The 19,988-nt window shown below is 31.8% G+C and overlaps 1 protein-coding gene and 1 long non-coding RNA gene across 4 annotated transcripts; one reads left to right on the forward strand and one right to left on the reverse strand.

Moving 5' to 3' along the window:
* Positions 1 to 2,577: 2,577 nt before the first annotated feature.
* On the reverse strand, positions 2,578 to 9,952 carry LOC148620063 (uncharacterized). The gene is made up of 2 exons (XR_015921706.1): positions 7,224 to 9,952; positions 2,578 to 3,363 (listed from the first exon to the last, which is right to left on the reverse strand). It is a non-coding gene; the product is annotated as an uncharacterized LOC148620063 (long non-coding RNA).
* Positions 9,953 to 13,819: 3,867 nt separating this feature from the next.
* LOC148620064 (neuronal acetylcholine receptor subunit alpha-2-like) lies at positions 13,820 to 18,852 on the forward strand. 3 transcript variants are annotated; one of them, XM_088580646.1, is made up of 6 exons: positions 13,820 to 13,977; positions 14,535 to 14,680; positions 16,095 to 16,139; positions 16,743 to 16,852; positions 17,163 to 17,704; positions 18,357 to 18,852. In XM_088580646.1, the coding sequence occupies exons 1-6, from the start codon at positions 13,854 to 13,856 to the stop codon at positions 18,698 to 18,700; spliced, it is 1,311 nt and encodes a 436-aa protein (XP_088436772.1). In that variant the 5' UTR covers positions 13,820 to 13,853; the 3' UTR covers positions 18,701 to 18,852. The 3 variants fall into 3 exon arrangements, with proteins under 3 accessions (XP_088436772.1, XP_088436774.1, XP_088436773.1); XM_088580648.1 differs by having other exon boundaries at positions 17,163 to 17,328; positions 18,357 to 18,518; XM_088580647.1 differs by lacking the exons at positions 13,820 to 13,977; positions 14,535 to 14,680 and adding an exon at positions 14,703 to 15,000.
* Positions 18,853 to 19,988: the final 1,136 nt, after the last annotated feature.

Here is a 19,988-nt window from a genome sequence, read left to right on the forward strand (position 1 = left end):
ACCTTTAATATAATAATGAAATAGCATAGCTAAAACTACTTGCGAGTTCTAACAGGAAGAACAATGCCGTAGTTATCACAACATTTTCAAACGACAAAAACTCCGTCCCTTTTCCGTTTCGATCGTTTCGGTGGTAAAAAAAAGCTACACGCAGACGCAACATTAGCTTCAGGATGTGTGCTTAGATGCTGGGGTATTTCGCAATATAACCTTCTGCTTTGCTTATTATTTCTGTGCAAGATACTTGCAAAATGTGATGTACAAATTTTCAAAGGACTTTCAAACAAATTTTCAGGCAAAATTCTACATTCAGTAAATACTATTTTAATGCCTTCCCTAGAATGCCTTTTAATAAAATCCCCTGAACACACTACAGATTCAGCAAGATAGTTAAAATTACAAGTCATTCTATTTTGTAAACAAACATCTTCTTCAAAAAGCAAACGACTTTTTATAGCCTCCCTGTTAGAGAGTAAACTAGATGAAAGGAAAGATAACTCTAATTGGAAACCTATGACAAGGCAATAAACATAGGATGAGATTTAAATATGCTGTACTCAAAAATGTTAGAAAAATAAATTCTTTATTAAATGTATTCAGAAATGTGCAAAAGGGGTCAGTTTAGGGTTTAAGTGGTGCTTTGTGGCATTTCCCAGAGATAAGCCATCTGATTTTTTGCAATATCTTTTTTTATTGAAGAAATATCCATTCTGATTTTTTAAGATTACTTTTTACACATATTAAATATTGTAAAAACAAGATATCAGGAGGAACTTCCTTCGTCGCATTTTGAAATAAAACATGTTTCAATTTAGTGTGATTTCGACTCTAAATGTCATTGAAAGTGATACAAGGACAGTCTTAATGAAGAAATGTAAATTAATAAAACAATTGTATTCCTTTCATTATTTAGTTAATTATATCAAGATCATAATTGAATACCAAAATAATGGCAGATAAACGGATGTGGATGGTTTTTTTTTATTGAACAATACAGATATAACAAATCTGTGAAGACCATACAGAATTAATGTTGTTGCTATGGTGACACGATTTTTTTTATAGCAAAGCATACCATTTTTTAAACATTCATATGATACACTATCATTGCGCAATACTTTATTCCAAACTTGCAATGTACCATTTCTGGTTAATTTTGATGGTTACATAGAATAGCTCTTAAGCTGTATATGATACTGGTCGTGCTCTTTCACGGTCAAACTACAGTAGTTGGCGTCCAATATCTGTTTTTTTTTTTTCGAAAACATCTAGTACACACAAAAAACCCGAATAAGTATCGGAGATTCAAGCCACATACAGCGCGATAAGTCCTAACACATGTTTTCAAAGAAGCTATGTTATTGAAGCAAGCCCCTTGTTTAAAACAAGGAATGAAAGTTCGTTGTGTAAGACGTATCAAGTGTTATACTACGGTAAATTGAGGTGAACCATTGATGTTCTTTATTTTGTGGTTTAGTGACTTTAAATTATAAAATAAAGAGATAAAATATTACAAACTATATAAAAAAAAAAGAAAAAGGATTAAGAGAAATAAATTTATAACCATATCCTGTCTAATAAATCAACACGATTAAGGGTATAATCAAGTGCAAGTTTATATTAGTTAAACAGTTCTAGAAATAACAGTACACGAACAAAAAGTTATAAGGAACCGTCATTAGTGCGGAAATCGAACGATTACTATCCAAAGATAAAACCCAAACAAAGAAAATAGACACATGCAACAGTAAAAACAAAAACATGTAAATTGAACCAAAGCCAAATGACCAACTCTGCCAACCAAAAACTTGGAGTATGGACCAAGTATACCGGTAAGGTCCTCTACTTTTCTAGAACCATCCACCAAGTTGCTCATGATATATCTCGTCCGATACAGACGAAATAGAAAAGGAAAGAAGAAAAACTCACGGGCCACTTCCTATTGTGGATAACAAAATGCAGTTTTACTTTCATTTGTACCATACTAATACAACATTCATTTTAGTATAAGGTAAAATGTCAATATTTTCTATGCTTCAATATTTGTTTCTTATTCAGATCTGATATTCAAATACGTAATATGAAAAATACCATTTGTGAAACATTTTAACAAAAGATATATCTATATACATACAAAAAAAATGTATGTAACATTCGGTAACAAATACAAAAAAAAAAAAAACAGTGTGGACACCTCTTTGTTAGTATCTGGATTAAAAACCTCATTTTAATAAATTTCCAGACCCTTATATTATGCACAAACGTTCATTTTGTCATAACTACAAAATAGTCCTGACTACCCGGAAGGCTTAGGAAAATAAATTTTCCCTATCTCACCATCATTGGTAACTATATGACAAAACTGAAATAGTGTAAGTCCCTTCTCTTTGTACTCTTTGACGTTGGTATTAGCTATATGTACCAAAGTACATATGTAACCTTCTAAAACCACATACAAACATGTACCTATAACAATGAATTATGTTGTAATATTTGCAATAAAGTAATAATCTACCATAACACTGCAGTTTCGATGTTGGAGTGAAACTAGTTTTATTTTTTTTCTCCCCAAAACTATGATCGTTAAACAAGTTTAAATATATTTTGATAAACCACAAACTAATTTATAAACAACGTTACACCAACAGACGACAGAGTGCAATTATGTCCATGTGAAGACCATTGCTAAATTTAGATATTTTATCATTGATCAAATAAGATTGTTATTTAATGAATCGGTTCAGATGTGTTTGTTTGTCTGGAAGCTATTTTTTTTCTCGACAATGGACATGGAATTCAATTTTTTCAGAGTCACCATTTTTCGAACTTTATTTGAATCAATAATTTGTCTCCATTCATTTGAGCTTCGTAGGTGTTTTAAGAAGAATCTACTCAAAAGCTTCAAAAGTTCTATTTATTCAGACATCAACCAACCAGTAAGTGACGATGTCACTCTCGTACCGCCTTCAATGATGCCGACATTTTTTAATCCACTTATTTCTCTAGATCGGATGTATACGTCGTTCCCTTGCTTCAATGATAAAAGGACTGTCGTCGAAGATGGAGAAAGATCCAAGTCATCGGTGTAAGAATTCGTAAATATTCTGGAGACAACTCTGTCGTTCACAAACATGTACAAGTTCCCATAACTTTCATGACCAGGATAAAGCGAACATGCAAATGCGTAAAGACCAGACACAGGTGCGTTAAATGTTCACATGTGGTTATCATATGCGCTGCCAACATATGTCTCAACAACATTGAACACCATCACTTTGTGCTGACCAATGGTATCTGGTGTTCTGATATAAGCATAAAATCCTACCTTCTTGTTTTCATTTTCGTTCGGCAGCAATAATCGTTCTGAAAGAAAAGACAAAAAAACATATTTTTCAAGACACATTTTGTCTATAGAACTACGAGAGTTATCCTTTGTCGAGCATAATATCATAGCTTCTTAAATAATGTTATAAGTGTACAAAAACTAAGCGAAACAAAAAGACTTACTTTCATTACCATATTTTGCGTATTTCAATCTGTCTGTAGCCATTTTCTCGGGATGTACAAATCAAAAGAGATCATCTATGTTTTATTATTTTGTTGTATAAATGCATTCAAGATCGTTTGTTCAACAAGAGATGACTATGAGCTTGGGGATATTGGGGTCTTTTAATAAGAAAATTTTGTCCAAATCGACTTTCGTATTGTTTAGTTAATTTTTTTGTTCCTCAATTTCCATTATATTTGTAATGGTATCTACTTACATAAGTCCGCAAATATTTATTCGCGGACTGAATACTTTGTGCTCAAAATAGCATTTGGCAATATAAGAATCGCTTCTAAAATGTTTGTGTATTCATAAGACTTTAAATCGCAAAATTTTACACCTCAGAAATAACCGGCCATACAGTTAAGGATTTAATTAATTAATTCTTCCGATTGTATCTCTTGGGTTGTCCTTTCTTATCGAAAGTCGAAACTTCCACAATTTTTTTTTCAGGCTTATACTGTAAACAGGTGATTTTTGCTCCAATGCGGTTGTATATGTATATCGCCTTCGTTTTATTTATTTTTTTTTCAGGTTCATGTCGTGTTTTTTCACTTTTGACATTTTTTAATTGTCTCAAAATAATATTTCAATTATTCCTCTCTATTGACATTCGTCTTTACTATGGAAAACAACAGATGCTTTGAATGCCATTTTTATGAGCATTGAACAGTCTACAGTTCAATTATCGGCGGCGAATATATGATATTATGAGGTAAATCATATTTGGTGCCCAAATAAAAACCCACCAGTTTTTGATAGGAACTGAGTTAAGTATTGCTGATAGTCGTTCGTGGTTTGACGACCCCAGAGTTTGGGCGGGGGTGACAAAACGGCATTGCCGCGTTGTAGTGGGTATTGAGATTTGAACAGCTTGTTGACTTAGGTAAGTGATTCATTCTTTAGCCGAATTTGTTGGTCAGTGGATTTTCGCAAGCGGTCAGGTTGTCGTTTGTCTGTGAAAAACGATAGTATAATTTGAGATGTAAACCGAGCCCCTCTCGTTACGCTTGATTTTAGATAGGATTAAACACAGTTTATTTCTAAAGTAACATATTGAATGTCATATTAATTTCATATGTATATTGTGTAATAAAACCTTTATAATATTACAAATTTGTGTCTTGCTATGTTGTATTTCATAGTTTACAGAAAACGTATTATCATAGAGATACTTTTAGAAACGCTTGTAAATTGGAATTCGGTAGGACACATGCGCATTTAATGTTTTTCGTTTTTTTTTCGTGAATTGTTTGATTCAATTCACATTAAAACCCTATTATTTTTATTAATAAATCTTAAACTAAGATACTCAATGTAATCTATTTTATTCGGTTTGCTACATTATTATATTAATTGTCTTAGTTTCCTGTTGTCACGTTCATGCCGTGTTTTGTGATTTTTAAAAACAAATATCTAATAAAAGCCTTTTTTTTTTCAAATATGAAAAACTTGCATGTTTGGCGGTATCTGGCCACAGCTTTATTTGTTTTAGATAAAATAAACAAATCAACAAATCAACAATTCACTCGTTCAAGGTGAGATAAATCTTTAGATAATATTTGCAATGTCTATTTATAGCTAGATCAAGTGGACGCCGGCCACTCGCATTTGGGGATCTGTAGATAACTTATGCACCGTGGGAATACAGATGATGGAGATTAAAATTTAGCATCACCATGGGAACACACGATATGATACCGTTGTCAATATGAGAGTTCAATATGAAAAATTTAATCAGAGGAATCAAGTATGCGCATTCCCGGAACCCATTTCAAGCTAACTATGCTAATGCTAACATTTAATTTTTCCAGACCTAAATTCATGCAACCAGGTCTAGTTCTGGCAGCAAACTGTGCTATCCTAGTTATAGATGAACCATACAGATAAATGGCTACCTTAAAAACAAACCAAGCAAAATAAAACAAAACAAAACAAAACAAAACAAAAAAACAAAACAAAACAAACAAAAAACAAACAAACAAAAACAAAAAATAAAACAAAAACAAAAAAACCCATAAAATAGATGGGAAAGTTTAAGCTAAATCCTAAATCAATATACCCTTTAAACAGATTTGATTTCCAGCTCCCGGCCTTCATTCTTATATGGTCTGGAATGCTCTGTTGGGCCATGCTAGATGCAGTCCCAATATGGAATGAATGGAAACTGTAAACTTTCCTGTCGATACCCAAGAAACTATATGACTTTTTCCATAACCGATACCACTCGAAATATGGTTAGGGGTTTACCAACCAAATGACAGAAAAAGGGACCTTGACCTTTTGGAATACGACTCAAGAAACTCTTCAGCATCATTACTGGGCAAATAACTTGATTAGAATGACCAGTTAAACAGAGAGTTAAACCCTCACATGACTGATCTGTTTCCGACGTTCCTGTCTTTAAATGTAGAACATCGTTTAAGAACAAGATGTCATCTAAACATAAAATATGTCGCAATTTTAACCCACAATTTCACGCTTTACTACGTAAAGCGTGATCTGCTATAAAAATGCTACTTTGATTAGTAATGACTCATAATTGTTGAAGGAAATAAATGAAAGAACACGTATAATTTAGTTTAACAAAACTGCTGTAATCGGTTAACGCGAATCTTTTATAGGCCTTATTGTCAAAATACCGAAAAAGGGATGGTTCTTGCTAGGATTAATGATGTGATTGACATCAAGCTATAGAAGAACATGCTGGCTTTAGAAAAAGACGTGGATATACTGACCAGATATTTACCTTGTGAAATATCATTGAGCAAGGTATTGAATTAAATATGCAATATGAAATATGTGAAAAACTTTCACCTTAAGCATTGACAGACAAGTATTATCTGTACTGCTAGCGGAAGCAATAGTAATTTGTCTACTGCTGGCATTGGGACTGGTAGCTACACTAGAAGTAGAAGCTGTAATTGTTCTTGCTGATGCGGCTTGAGGTTGGTCCACATGACCAGACGGTTTCCTCCTCCTGTTGTATTGCCAATCGGATTGTTTTGCTAATCATATTGAATTTACGACTATTCGGATGGCAGATCAAGTCGTCAATGACTAATTTAACTGTACAAAATAAAACTTTTGACGAAGAGTTAATTTTTTTTCTGAAGTTAAGGCCAGTTCACAACTGATATTATCCAATAGCTGAGAAGGACTTGTTAAAATATTACTAGTAATGAAGGATTTTACTAACAATTCAAGCTAATTTAAGTATTTATGTAAACTTTTACTTGTAGATAACATTTAGTGTTATCTCAGAAATAATGACATAGGAACTTAAATATCTCTCTTTTGAGTCAGATTGCTTGAGCATGTTAAATTGTCTATTACTGTAGACATACTGACCAAGAGAATTTTCTGTTTTGTTTATTTATTGGCAAACTTGCAATATTGATATCCATAGAGCGCTACAATAAATATTTCCTTTTTCATAACGACATATATCTTAAATATATTTAAATCGTACAGCTATCAGGAACATAAATGTCTCAATGAAAACATCTAAACACTCGTCCAAGTCTGTAATTGATAACACATACCGACCAACGGATCGAACTACTTCCTGATTGCATTCAACGTGTTTACAAATCAAAAGTTATTATCTGTAAGAGACAGACAATGATTGAATCGTTGTTGGAAAAAAAATAAATATACGAATTTTAAATGTTACCTGAAATCAGAAACTGCTCTCATTTCTGTTTGGGACCTCTTACTTTCCATTCTACTGAATATCTAAACCTGTTTGTCTACAGTGAAAGTACGTTAATTCGTGAATTCGTGGTTTTGAAGTTTTTATTATACACATCAACGGGAATCTACTATTCGTTGTGAATCAATTTTCATGGTTTGACTTACACACGAAAACCATGAAAATTGGTATCCCACAAACAAAAAGTACTTTCACGGTATTAGACTTCTGAGACGGGTATACTGTCAATTCGCCTTCAATAAATCCATTCACACACTTAAAACAGTTGAATTAAGGTATTGGCTTACTAAAGGTTGGGAAAGTAAATTTACACATTTGGGTGATACGTTGTAGAGGACTATATTTATTTGATTTATTTCATTAACGTGTTTATCATTTAAAAAAACAACCCGATAATGTAATAATATCATGTAATTTTGAACATGCTTAATTCCGTATCAGGATGTCCTTTCTGTCAAATTTTACTTGACATTTGTTTTTTTTTTCAAAATATGTTTCTGTTATAAAGTTTAAATCATTTGTCAAATTTGTCCTTTTTTCAAGCGATTAAATATGTTGGACTGGTACTGATAACATTTTATAAGTCCGTTAAAACCAATGAGAGTGAAAATAAATATTAAGTAACAGTCGTTGTAAAAATCAGACAGCAGGTGATTATTGCATATCGAAAAACGACATTTTTTTCCTTTCTTATTCATAAAACGAAACCAAGTTTATTTATTCCGTCGGTGGTTGCACTGGAGAGATAAAAAAAATATAAAAAGAAAAAAAAACAAAACAAAAAAAAATATAAACAAAATGTGGATTGTGCGAGTAATTGGCACTTTACAATAGTTATTGTTCTTGATATGATTTGATGTGTGTTATTTATGGAAGAATTATGTATAGTTTTCTGACAAATAAAGAATTGAATACAGGAAGAGCATCCATTAAGCATATAACCATATAAAAAGCATCTTATGTTCAGTTGGTATTTCTACGTAAAGAATAAATTCGACAATAGACAATGTCTACATTTTATATTGATAACAGCAAAATACAATCACCGAGGCGTCAGCAATGGCATAATTCAAATATGTCAAAATACAAATTTGGCATCATCGTGATTTTTTTTTACTCAGTATATTTCAATGCCTGCCAGCTAGATTTGTCAGACATTTACTGACTGGAGACATAAAACAATTATCATAAGTACGTGAGCATATTCGAAAATGATTGAACAATTTGAATGATTTTATTACCCCTTTAGGAAGTAGGCTAAAAAATTGATATTCTTTTAAAATGCACCAGAGAGCAGTGCATACTGGCAAATCATAAAACTGCCTGTGAAATGGTGTCGAAATGTAATATACACATTTCCTATTTGACTAAATAGATTGATTTATCTACTACAACATTTAGTCATTATTCATGAATGTCCATGTGCTACGAACTAACAAATGATATTATCCATAGACAGTACATATATTCTAAAATACTTCTTCTAGTTTTGTAGCTCTATCAAATGTAACGGGAGGAGCATGACTTCAAATAAATACATCATTTCAACCGATGATCGCACACTTAACCGCTCACTTACAAGCAAACGACAAACCGATTCGGCTGGAGAAATATTCCTTTAACCAAATTTATTTACTGATTTTTTTAAATCTCACAACCCACAAAGACGCAGGTATGCCATCCTGTCTCACTTACCCACTTCAAAAGTATATGTATTACGAACAGTTCTTTACACTAGCCTAAACGGCTATTTTAACCCATTGTGTTTTTAAGTTGGGGCTCTAAATGTAAGAGGAGAGGATGATTTCACTCACAAAATTACATAGTTCTCACAGAGGATCAAACCATAGAACGCTCGGTGACAAGCTTGCGACAAAACTATGATTCAGCTGAAGAAATAATCGTTAGCCAACTTAACTTACTGTCTATATGAATCTCACTACCTGCTACAACGCAATAAGGCCGTCCTGCAGCACAATTAGTTATTGTCATGTATACGACCATGGCTTCATTCTATGTGCAGGTAAACAGTGTCATATCGTTCATGATTTTCGTAATAAGACAGCCAAAATTTAATGGACACCAGTTATATTTATATAGCAATTATTATTATTAATCAAAATTCTGCAAATATGTTTCCTAGCTTATGTTCAAAGACAAGTTGTCAATGAGGATGAGACATGTGTTAATGGAAACTACTGTAGGGTCTATATGCATTTTGTTGAGATGTATGACTATATTATTGAAATATATTAAATATTTTCTGGGTCAAATATTCAAAATCGGCCGTCCATCCCAAAATGTTATCATAAATATAAAAGCAAGGACAGTGTCAGAAATCGGTACAAGAAGTAAACAAAACTGATACCCGGATACTAATGCTCTTATATATGCCACGTGGACTAAATATTTATTTCTACTGGTAACCGTGTAAAAATTTTAAAGTGGCTTTAAATTTAAAGTATAAATACTGAAAATTTGAATTAACTTCAAGCAATTATTTTCCCTTTTATGCAGGAATAACAGATCCATGTATCTAAGTTCACAATCAAATGTAAACCTAGATACATAATAACAGTTAATGATCAATTTTCAGTCGTATTCAAGGCCTATGAAAGCCGTTATCATCCCATCTCCTTATTGATTTATGGGGCGTTTAAAAAATGTGTCTTGTTCAGGCAGATGGTACTATTATTCAGGGTTCTATTTCTACAGTTTTAGCTGTAGAAAATACGAATAAATAGAGTATTCGGTTTGTGATAACTAAATACTTATTTCTATTGGTAACCTGATGTGTAAAATTTTTAAAGTGGCTTTAATTTTAAAGTATAAATACTGAAAATTTGAATTAACTTCAAGCAATTATTTTCCCTTTTATGCAGGAATAACAGATCCATGTATCTAAGTTCACAATCAAATGTAAACCTAGATACATAATAACAGTTAATGATCAATTTTCAGTCGTATTCAAGGCCTATGAAAGCCGTTATCATCCCATCTCCTTATTGATTTATGGGGCGTTTAAAAAATGTGTCTTGTTCAGGCAGATGGTACTATTATTCAGGGTTCTATTTCTACAGTTTTAGCTGTAGAAAATACGAATAAATAGAGTCATCGGTTTGTGATAATTATACGAAGAAAACGTTAAACTATCCCTACAGATCAAGTCTACAGTGACTACTCTTATTGTTCAAATGTTTTTTTTTAGTGAAGGCCAAATGTCTACTGATATTATCCGGTAGCATAAAAGGACATAGATAGTTCAACTAAATATTACCAGTAATGAAGGTTTTCACTAACAATCCAAGTTATTTATGTATCTATGTAAACTTTTAACTGTTGATTACATGTAGCGTTGTCTCAGAAATTATTTGAGCGTCTTCAATTATCTAATACATAAGACATACTGATCGAGAGAACTTATGATTTATTTACTGGCAGACATGATTTCTATTAAGCGCTACGACAAATTATTTCTATTTTATTTGATAACAAAACATTTTAAAAACATATTTAAATCGTACGACTGTCGGGAATGTAAATGTCTTAATTAAAACATTATTAATACGTCCAAGTCTGTAATTGATAATACATACCGACCAACGGATTAAACTACTTCCTGGTGGCATTCAGTATGTTTACAGATCAAAACCTAATATATATAATAATGAGGCAGTGGGTGAATCATTGTCGGAAAAAATACGATTCTAAATGTTATCTGAAATTAGAAATTGCTCTCATTATTTCTGTTTGGCATCTCTTACTTTTCATTCTACTGTAAATTTATACTTGCTTTTCTACGCTCTACTGTACTAAAGTACTTTAATTCGTGGATACCAATTTTCGTGGATCAGGAAAGAAACACAAGTTCGTGGATTCTTAAATTCGTGATTTGAAGTTTTCAGTATACAAATCAATGTACATCTACTTTTCGTCGGGAACTAAATTTCATGGCTTAACTACCCATCCAACCCACAAAAATTGGTACCTCACGAACAATAGTATTTTCACAGTTTTAGACTTCTGAGACGGGAACACTGTCAATTCGTCTTAAATAAATATATCGGCACACGTTTTTTGCCAAATGTCTTGTGTTTATGGGTTATCATGATTCATTATTTTTTTTAAAACAATGCCTAATTTTTACAGATTCCAGCTCTTAAACAGTTGAAAGGTATTGGTTTACTAAAGGTTGGGAAAGTAAATTGGCACATTTAGGTGATACGTTGTAGAGGACTATATTTATTTGATTTATTTCATTAACGTGTTTATCATTTAAAAAAACAACCCGATAATGTAATAATATCATGTAATTTTGAAAATGTTTAATTCTGTATCAGGATGTCCTTTCTGTCTAATTTTACTTGATACATGATATATTTGTTTTTCAATGTATGTTTCTGTTATAAAAAAAGTTTTGATTTTTTTTGTCAAATTGATTCTTTTTCAAGCGATGAAATATGTGATTTTATACATCCGTAAATACAATGGGGGTGAAAATAAATATTAAGTAGCGGTCATTGTCAAAAATTGGACAGCAGGTGATTATTGCATGTCGAAAAACGACCGAATGTTTCTTTCTTATACACAATTTGTTACGGACCACATTTACATAAAACTAAGTTTATTTCCTCATTCGGTTTTTGCTCTAGAGAGATAAAAAATTCAAACAAAATGCAGATTGTGCATGTAATTGGCGTTTTACAATATTTATTGTTCTTGATTTGATTTGATCTGGGTTATTTGTAAAAGAATTATATATAGTTTTCTAACAAATAAAGAAGTGAATACAGGAAGAACAACCATGATTTAAGCATATAACAGACTCAGGCCGAACAAAGCATCGTTTCTTCAGTTGGTATTTCTCATATCATAACTCATATGTTATGGCAGAGCTTGCCGAAACTACGCAGACTTTTTGTATCGCGCTAGAACTCTCACAAATAGGCTTCTGGAACAGGGTTATGTTGCTACAAGATTGAAGTCATCACTACAGAAGTTTTATGGTCGTCATCATTAACTCGTGGATCGTTATGGTGTACCCTTCTGCACCATGAAAAAAAACTGATTTATTCAACAGGTCATAGTTTTTCTTTCCGCGTTTGTCTACCCCGGGTTTGACTTTTTTTAGCAACGCGATGGGTGTTTCTAGAAAAGCAGATGACGCTTACCCTACCGGTGCACCTGGTCCATGCTCCCAGTTTTTAGTGGAGTCCGAGTTGCTCATTTGTTTTTGTTACTTTGTATGTATGATTTTAGTTCCTTTGCGATCTTCGTTGTGTATGTCCGTTTTCCATGTCTGGTCTTTGTCCCTGGATTACATTCTTTTGATTACCGCTATAACCTTGGTTCCCTTGATTACTCTTCTACAATAGACAATGACTGCATTTTATATTGATAACCGCAAAATACAAATACCGAGGCGTCAGCAATGGGATAATTCAAATATGCCAAATCGAAACTTGGCATTAACATGAAAACAGGAAACAAACGATCTACACACAGTTTTGCAAACCGGATATAATAGATTACATTGGAAAACAAGAGGTCACATAATAAATGAGCACTAGCAGAATGGTTGTCAACAAAAATCGAGATTGATAACAGGCACTCCGAAAGGTAAGAATATTCTGCTACAACGGTGACCCCCGGCTTATTACAATACGGGAATAGCCTAGCAGTACAATTCGGTAGTAGTCTAGCAACAATCATACAGTTCCTCGACAATTTTACTTAAAGACATGATTTGGAATCATGTCATATACAATTCCTGAACAAATCCGCGCAACGATTTAACGGATCTATGAGCGCTGACTGATTTATCCGCAGAGATCGATAAGCGATGACCGGTGACCGATCAGATCGCAGTTTTGTTAAATGTAATGTAAAATTACGGATAATTTGTTGAAATTAACAAATGTAAAATAAAAGTATAAATTGATGTATAAATCTACTGCACTGTGTTAATATGTGTTTAATTTAGAAATAACACAACGGATCCGTAAAATGTATTGACCGCTCGGTGGTCGCGTAATGCGATCACCGGTTTTATGGGTGGGTTTGAAGGATCGAAGACTGATTTGAAACTGATCGGTGATCGATGATCAATCGCAGATTTTGTTGTACGGACCGGTTTAGGTACGTTTATTGTTTAATCAGAACTGTAAACTATCTTACTTCCTGGTACCATAAATAATAATTGGAAAATCGGTCAAGTAATTCTTTAAATCAAATAATATGATCTGTTATAAATAATTTAACAACCCATTGGATTTGGATTTAGTTCTTAAAAGATTTATTTATCTATTTTATAGATATTATTATTTATTATTATTAACCAAAAATCTGCAAATACGTTTGACTATGATATCGAAATATATTAAATATTTTCTGGGTCAAATATGCAAAATCAGTCGTCCTTCCCAAAATGTTATAAAAATATAATGACAAGGACATTGTTAGTAGTTAACACAAAAAAGTAAACAAAACTGATACCCGGATACTACTGATACCCGGATACTACTGATACCCGGATACTACTGCTCTTATATGTGACACGTGGAATAAATACTTATTTCTATTGTTAACCTAATGTATATAAATTTCATAGTGGCTTTAAATTTTGAGTATGCATACTTATTAGACATCAGATCCGAAAATACAATGAAGGGTTTTCAGCTGCATTTGTTGATTCATATCATGTTATTTGTTTCAAGTAAGTCAATATTTACTTATACGCAGATGTACATCAAAAATTATATTTGTGAAAAAAAATTTTGTATTCACTTCTAAAATTGACAAAAGCTCTATGTTTCTGAATTTCAGGAATGAGACAAAATGAATATCACTTCGGTATTACAAAATGTTTGACTGAAAGTGTTTACATTATAATCATAAATGATTCAACTTCCGAAATATATTAAAGATTGGTAATAATAAAATTACGGAACTTGCAAATACGAATATTAAATGCATGAATAACAATAATAAGTATGATCATAATAATGATTTTAATCATAATGCTTATAATAAAAATGTTTCATTACAATAATAATAAAAAAAAAAACAACTTCAAGTAATAATTGCACTAACCCTATGCATTTGGACAATTAAAAAGATTTGATTGGCATAAATATGGACTCTCTTTTTTTTTATATTAAACAAATTTTATATTATTTATTTATTTTTTAAGTCTTTAAGTCATTATCCGAACATTTTTACATGAGCATAAGTCAAATAAAATGCATTATGACTTCAATAACTTTATTGCAGATAATTTTCATTTGGTGTTATCCTATAACACTTCTGATGTTAACACCATCCATACTAATGTGTTTAACGGATATGAAAAGAATGTTTTACCAGCATATCCTGTTGACGTAAAATCAGAATACAGCATGCTGACTATCAACTTTCTGGTAATTAAGGCAATCTATTATGAAAAATTCTAAAAGAAGAATCTGTTTTAATGAATACGTAAAATAAATTGAAGGCAATGTTGACCACTGTGAAAAAAAACTGTCTTTATGAATTATTTAAACATTTAAAAAGACTTGCCAATAGGTATAGTTATGATATAAAATTCAAGTTATAAAATATTTAAAGGTACAAGTTGTGATTACATAAGATATTTTTGAAGTTGAACAATGCTCATCATTTATCCGTTTGATACCTAAGTTTTGTAATGCAGAAATCAAGACCAAGAATAAAAGCACTTCACACCATCGCCATTTATATCGAAAGTAAACACATCATTGTGCTAGTATCAGTTATCTTTTTTATTTGGGTGAATATTTCATTATGATCAACTATATTACGATGTATAGTATGTTGCCTGCTGGGTATAATCATTCAAATAGTCCATTATAGGCATGTCGAATTCATGTCAATAACTTCTTGTAGTCCAGTGTTTGTTTATTTCATAACGAAAATTCTCACCTTTTATTGAAGGTTAAAAAACTTGTACTACTATTTTGCTCATTGAGTGGTAGGATTGCTATCTATTCGACACCCCATATTTACTTTTTCCTCTTCATTGTACTCTAAGAAAAAGAGTAAACACTAAAAACTCTTTTAGGACACCTCAACTTATGCATATCATCGAACATTAGATTTAAAATTGCAGGATTTTCATAGCAGATACCAACTGAATTAGACCTATTAATTAAATGTTTTAGTTAACTTATGATGGAGCCTACAACAGCCAATGCTAGTTTGAATTTAGCCCAATATTTCAGTTAATTTATTATGGAGCCTACAAGAGTCAATGCTAGTTTGAATTTAGCCCAATATTTCAGTTAATTTATGATGGAGCCTACAACAGCCAATGCTAGTTTGAATTTAGCCCAATATTTCTATTTTTTCTGTAAAAAAATCACATCTCTTCATTAAACTTAATATACATTTAGTTTTGCAATAAGTATATTCTAGATACATGTATTTGTTCTACCTATTGCTGAATTCAAAGTACAGAAAAATTTAAGGTGTATCACTATTGTAACTATTACTACAATAACGTACCATTCATTGTCTAAGTAAAAATGGGTAAAGCGATAGCGTCCATTGGTACTATTCGTGTTAAAAGCAAATTAAGGTTTGAACTGAAGAAAAGGATAAGCAATCTTTCAAGTTTAATGAAAACATTAGTGTAAACAAGGAATTGATTTAAGATACGGTTACCGATCCAAAACAACAACCACATATTGTATAAGAGCATTCAATGAACGGTACTAAAGTCCCACGCTCTGAGTCTGCCCTAAAAAGCCTAAAAATATCAATTCAATTGATATTCACATTTATTGCCATAACATGATATATTATATGTATTTTCAGGATGTGAAGACACAGACACTATCTACATCTGGATGGTTTACCTTAGTGTGTAATAATTGTTACAAAAAATATTAAAATATTTAAATATAACATAGGTCCATGATAGGAAATACGATCTACTTTTTTTAATTTAAGCATTTTTTGTTTCGATTTTTCTTTATTTTCTTTACTTTGCAAACAATCATTTTCTATCTAGAAAAATATGAAAGCATTTATAATGTTCTTTTTCTTGTTGTTGCTTTTTTGTGTGTGTGTTTTTAGGTAGCGAATAACGGGCATATAATTTCGTATTACTGCATAAGATTCCGAAGAAGAATATGATAAATTTTAAACTGACAAAAATTGACGAACGCAGACATTAAAGAGTTAAATCTAAATCTTTAACGAATAGTTGCCGAGCATTGAAATCTAGGTGTTGAGATTTTCATGTTCATGTTAGCAAATTGTATTTTTAGTTATTGTTTCATATCTGTGAATAAATATAAATTGTCGTAAAAGAGGGTAAGACCAAAAAGCACGGGGCATACTACCTTTTAATGAAAAAAGCAGTTATCAGACATGGGATTATTTAATCAATAATACCTAGACCATTTACTTAAGTATTTACTTGTATAAAATCGCTATATGCCTTTCAATTCTTATTTGCAGGAATGGATTGACGCAAGACTGATATGGAACAATAATTCGTTTACAAATATCACATACATCTACGCCCCTCAATCAAAACTATGGCATCCTGACATTATAGCACAAAACGCGTAAGATATACAAAAAATACGGTTGTTTTGTTTGAGCAGTTTTTTTGAGTTAATAAACTAGTATTTTAAATATATAATTAGGATTAAGACAACCACTTTTTCCAATTATGCGGGTCACAAGTTAGTTTTCAAGTTATATATTTACTGTTTTCACTGCTATATTTAGTTTCAATTTAATGACCTTTTTGTCCATGTGCTCAGTGGCTAAAGCATACATGTTTATAATAAAAAGATAAATTACATGTATAAACTAAATTAAAAATGACAAGTTATACATTTGTAATCAATGCAAAACTCATGCACCTTTAAGGGTTGAAGGAACGGCTAGTTTATCGGACGATTCTACGCATGAAAGTCAACTGAAAATTAGGTATGATGGAAAAGTGCGCTGGGAGCCTTCTGCCATACTGTCCACATCATGCGACATTGACATTACGTATTTTCCTTACGACAGCCAGTCATGTGAAATTAAGTTGGCAAGTACTGGATACCACAATGATGCAGTTAATCTTACATTCCTAAAACCATACATAAATAGAAAAAACTACAATGAAAATAGAGAGTGGGAAATAATCACTACTTCCCAACACTCGGCGGTGCTTGATGATGAGGGTTTTGAATATGCCGAGCTAGTATTCCAAATCAATCTGCATCGTCGCCCAGGTCATTTTTTCATGAGTATTTTATTTCCAACTATACTCATAGCAGTTCTCACAACAGCTACGTTTCTGATACCGGTTGCGTCTGGCGATAAGGTGGCCTACATGTTACCCGTTCTTCTAACCCTTGTCATTCTTTTGACATTGTTTGACAGTTATATGCCATCTTCATCAAAGCACACGTCACTTTTGGGTAAACTATTTATATCATAGAGAATATAACATAAATGTGTAGATTTTAGTTACGTAGTAGTCTTTGTTAGAATCATATCTCTATTGTTATTTGTGATACACTCTGAAAAATGTTACACCTTTTTATTTTTGTTGAGTTGCTTCATTGGTCTATATGATGAAATGCATATGTATTCATTCCAGTCTTTCTGTTATTAGGAGATAATCCACACTGAAAATCCAACAGTTTGTATTGTTTTTTTTTTTTGTTTTTGTTTTTGTTTTTTTGTTTTGTTTTGTTTTGTTTTTGTTTTTTGTTTTTTGTTTTTGTATTTTTGTTTTGAGTTATTTCCCTTAATCTTGAATTCCATAGTACATTCTTTATATCTTTTGTCTCATTAGAGCACGGATTATAGTACTATTATGGAGTTCTACTCGCGCAATGAGATTTCTTGCTTTCTAATTTGTCAGTATTGTAACAGAAAGGACAAATACAAATATATGACAGAAACAACATAGTATACATTAAATCCAAAATATTGTATAAACATTTATTTAAAAAGATAAACATTTAAAAAAGAAATGCACATTAGACAAGTCAGTATAGTTAAAAATACATAAAATACTGTTATATTTCTCCGTTTTTAATTCTGATATAACTGCTTTTATTTCAGTTGTTTTTCTGACGGTTACATTGGCGTTGGCTTCTTTTGCAATTGTTCTTACAATCGCCATCATTTGGTTACACCATCAACCAGACGAATTTAAAGCACCCGCGTGCTTGCACAAGATTGCCATGTGTTTAAAGAAAATTCGACACAAGGAAAACAGCATAGAAGATAACAACGCCAATGAGAATGGCGCCGGTGAGAAATCCGAGATTCATTTAAACCCACTTTCTACCCAAGAACTCGCTGATGTCTTAGACAAATTTTCATTTGCGGTATTCGCTGTCATATATATTGGATGCGTGCTTTCATTTACAATTACACTTGCTGTTGGTGGTAGATCCCAGTAGGAGCAGTTGAATTGGAAATTTACGTTTGGCATATCGTCGGAAAATTGTGAACAAATCCTTCAAAAGAAGAGTTAAAATATGTTTTTTAAACCTTAAATATAACATAATTCCTACAACTTATTTCATGAGGCAATTAAAATCAATTTTGCATACTCTAAAATTTGAAAAATGCCATTTTGAAGTTTTGGAATCATCTAAAATAAACAAAGACTCAAAATAACTTCAGAATTAACATAAACATCGATCACAGCAACAATCAAAAAATGAAACAAAAATCTGAACGAAACCAAATGAAATGTTAAAATCAAATACATGTTTAACGCCATTAAACTGTTTGAATGGACCCGAATCCACTATTTCGAGGTTTGTCACTAATTTAAGATATATAGACAATATTCTGAATCAAGGTTGTATGAAAAACATCAATATCTTAGTGGAAATCGTCAACCCAGCTGTTAAAAAAACCCTAAACCACCGAATAATCTGTCCTGTACCTTAAAATGGACAATGGAGACACGCCTTCAATTTAACTTTACTTTGAACATTTTTTTGTGAATTGATAAAGACACAAACGGACACGAAAAGAACAAAAAGTTAAAAAAAAACAACAACAACAACAACAAAAACACAAATAAAAACAATCGGAAAACATCATATTCATCAAAAGTTCTCAAACGAAAAGTCTATTAGAGGTTTTGACTATAAATATATCTGTGTACCTACTTTGGGGAAGGAGTCATAATTTAAACGGTATGTTTTTTTAACAGTTATCGTTTTTTCCGCTTTGAATCTTAGATATAAGCTACCACAAGATACGAAAATCACATCATATTTTATAAATTATACAATGAAACGAATCAGCCTGGCTAGACCCAAGAACATATTATTAAGGATAGCTAAATACAATGCTTCATTGGCTAGATGCGCAAGAAAAAAGACACTTTTTTGGCCAATTACGAATAGTGTCGCTGATTATGAGTTTTATCTTTAGCAAAAAAAAAATAATAAAAACAAACCGGCTCTTAATATCTAATCAAACTGATAGCTTTTGTTTAGAGTTAAAAAGGAACAACACGAGTTTTGTAAGTATTATAAGAGTATGCCTAATTACATGTACAAGGTTTGACCGGCAGATATATAATATCTGACAAAACATAATAAAGGGGCATATTTGCTTAAAACTATCCCTGGAAAATGCAATTTTGCCTACTGAAATGACTTAACTGCAATATTTAAATATTTGTTAGAAATGTTATATTTTTAACCCGTCAACGCTTTTCTTATCCAA

This window comes from Perna viridis, chromosome 4, assembly GCF_037379345.1.
Source record: "Perna viridis isolate PV_CMFRI_1.1 ecotype Kerala chromosome 4, ASM3737934v1, whole genome shotgun sequence".
Lineage (NCBI taxonomy): Eukaryota > Metazoa > Mollusca > Bivalvia > Mytilida > Mytilidae > Perna > Perna viridis.

Bases quoted from the DNA above. Each gene is read 5' to 3' on its own strand.
- LOC148620064 (XM_088580646.1), top strand. From the start codon at position 13,854: ATGTATATAAATTTCATAGTGGCTTTAAATTTTGAGTATGCATACTTA. The intron at 13,978-14,534 runs GTAAGTCAATAT...ACTTTATTGCAG, and splicing joins TATCATGTTATTTGTTTCAA to ATAATTTTCATTTGGTGTTA. The intron at 17,705-18,356 runs GTAAACTATTTA...CTTTTATTTCAG, and splicing joins AAAGCACACGTCACTTTTGG to TTGTTTTTCTGACGGTTACA.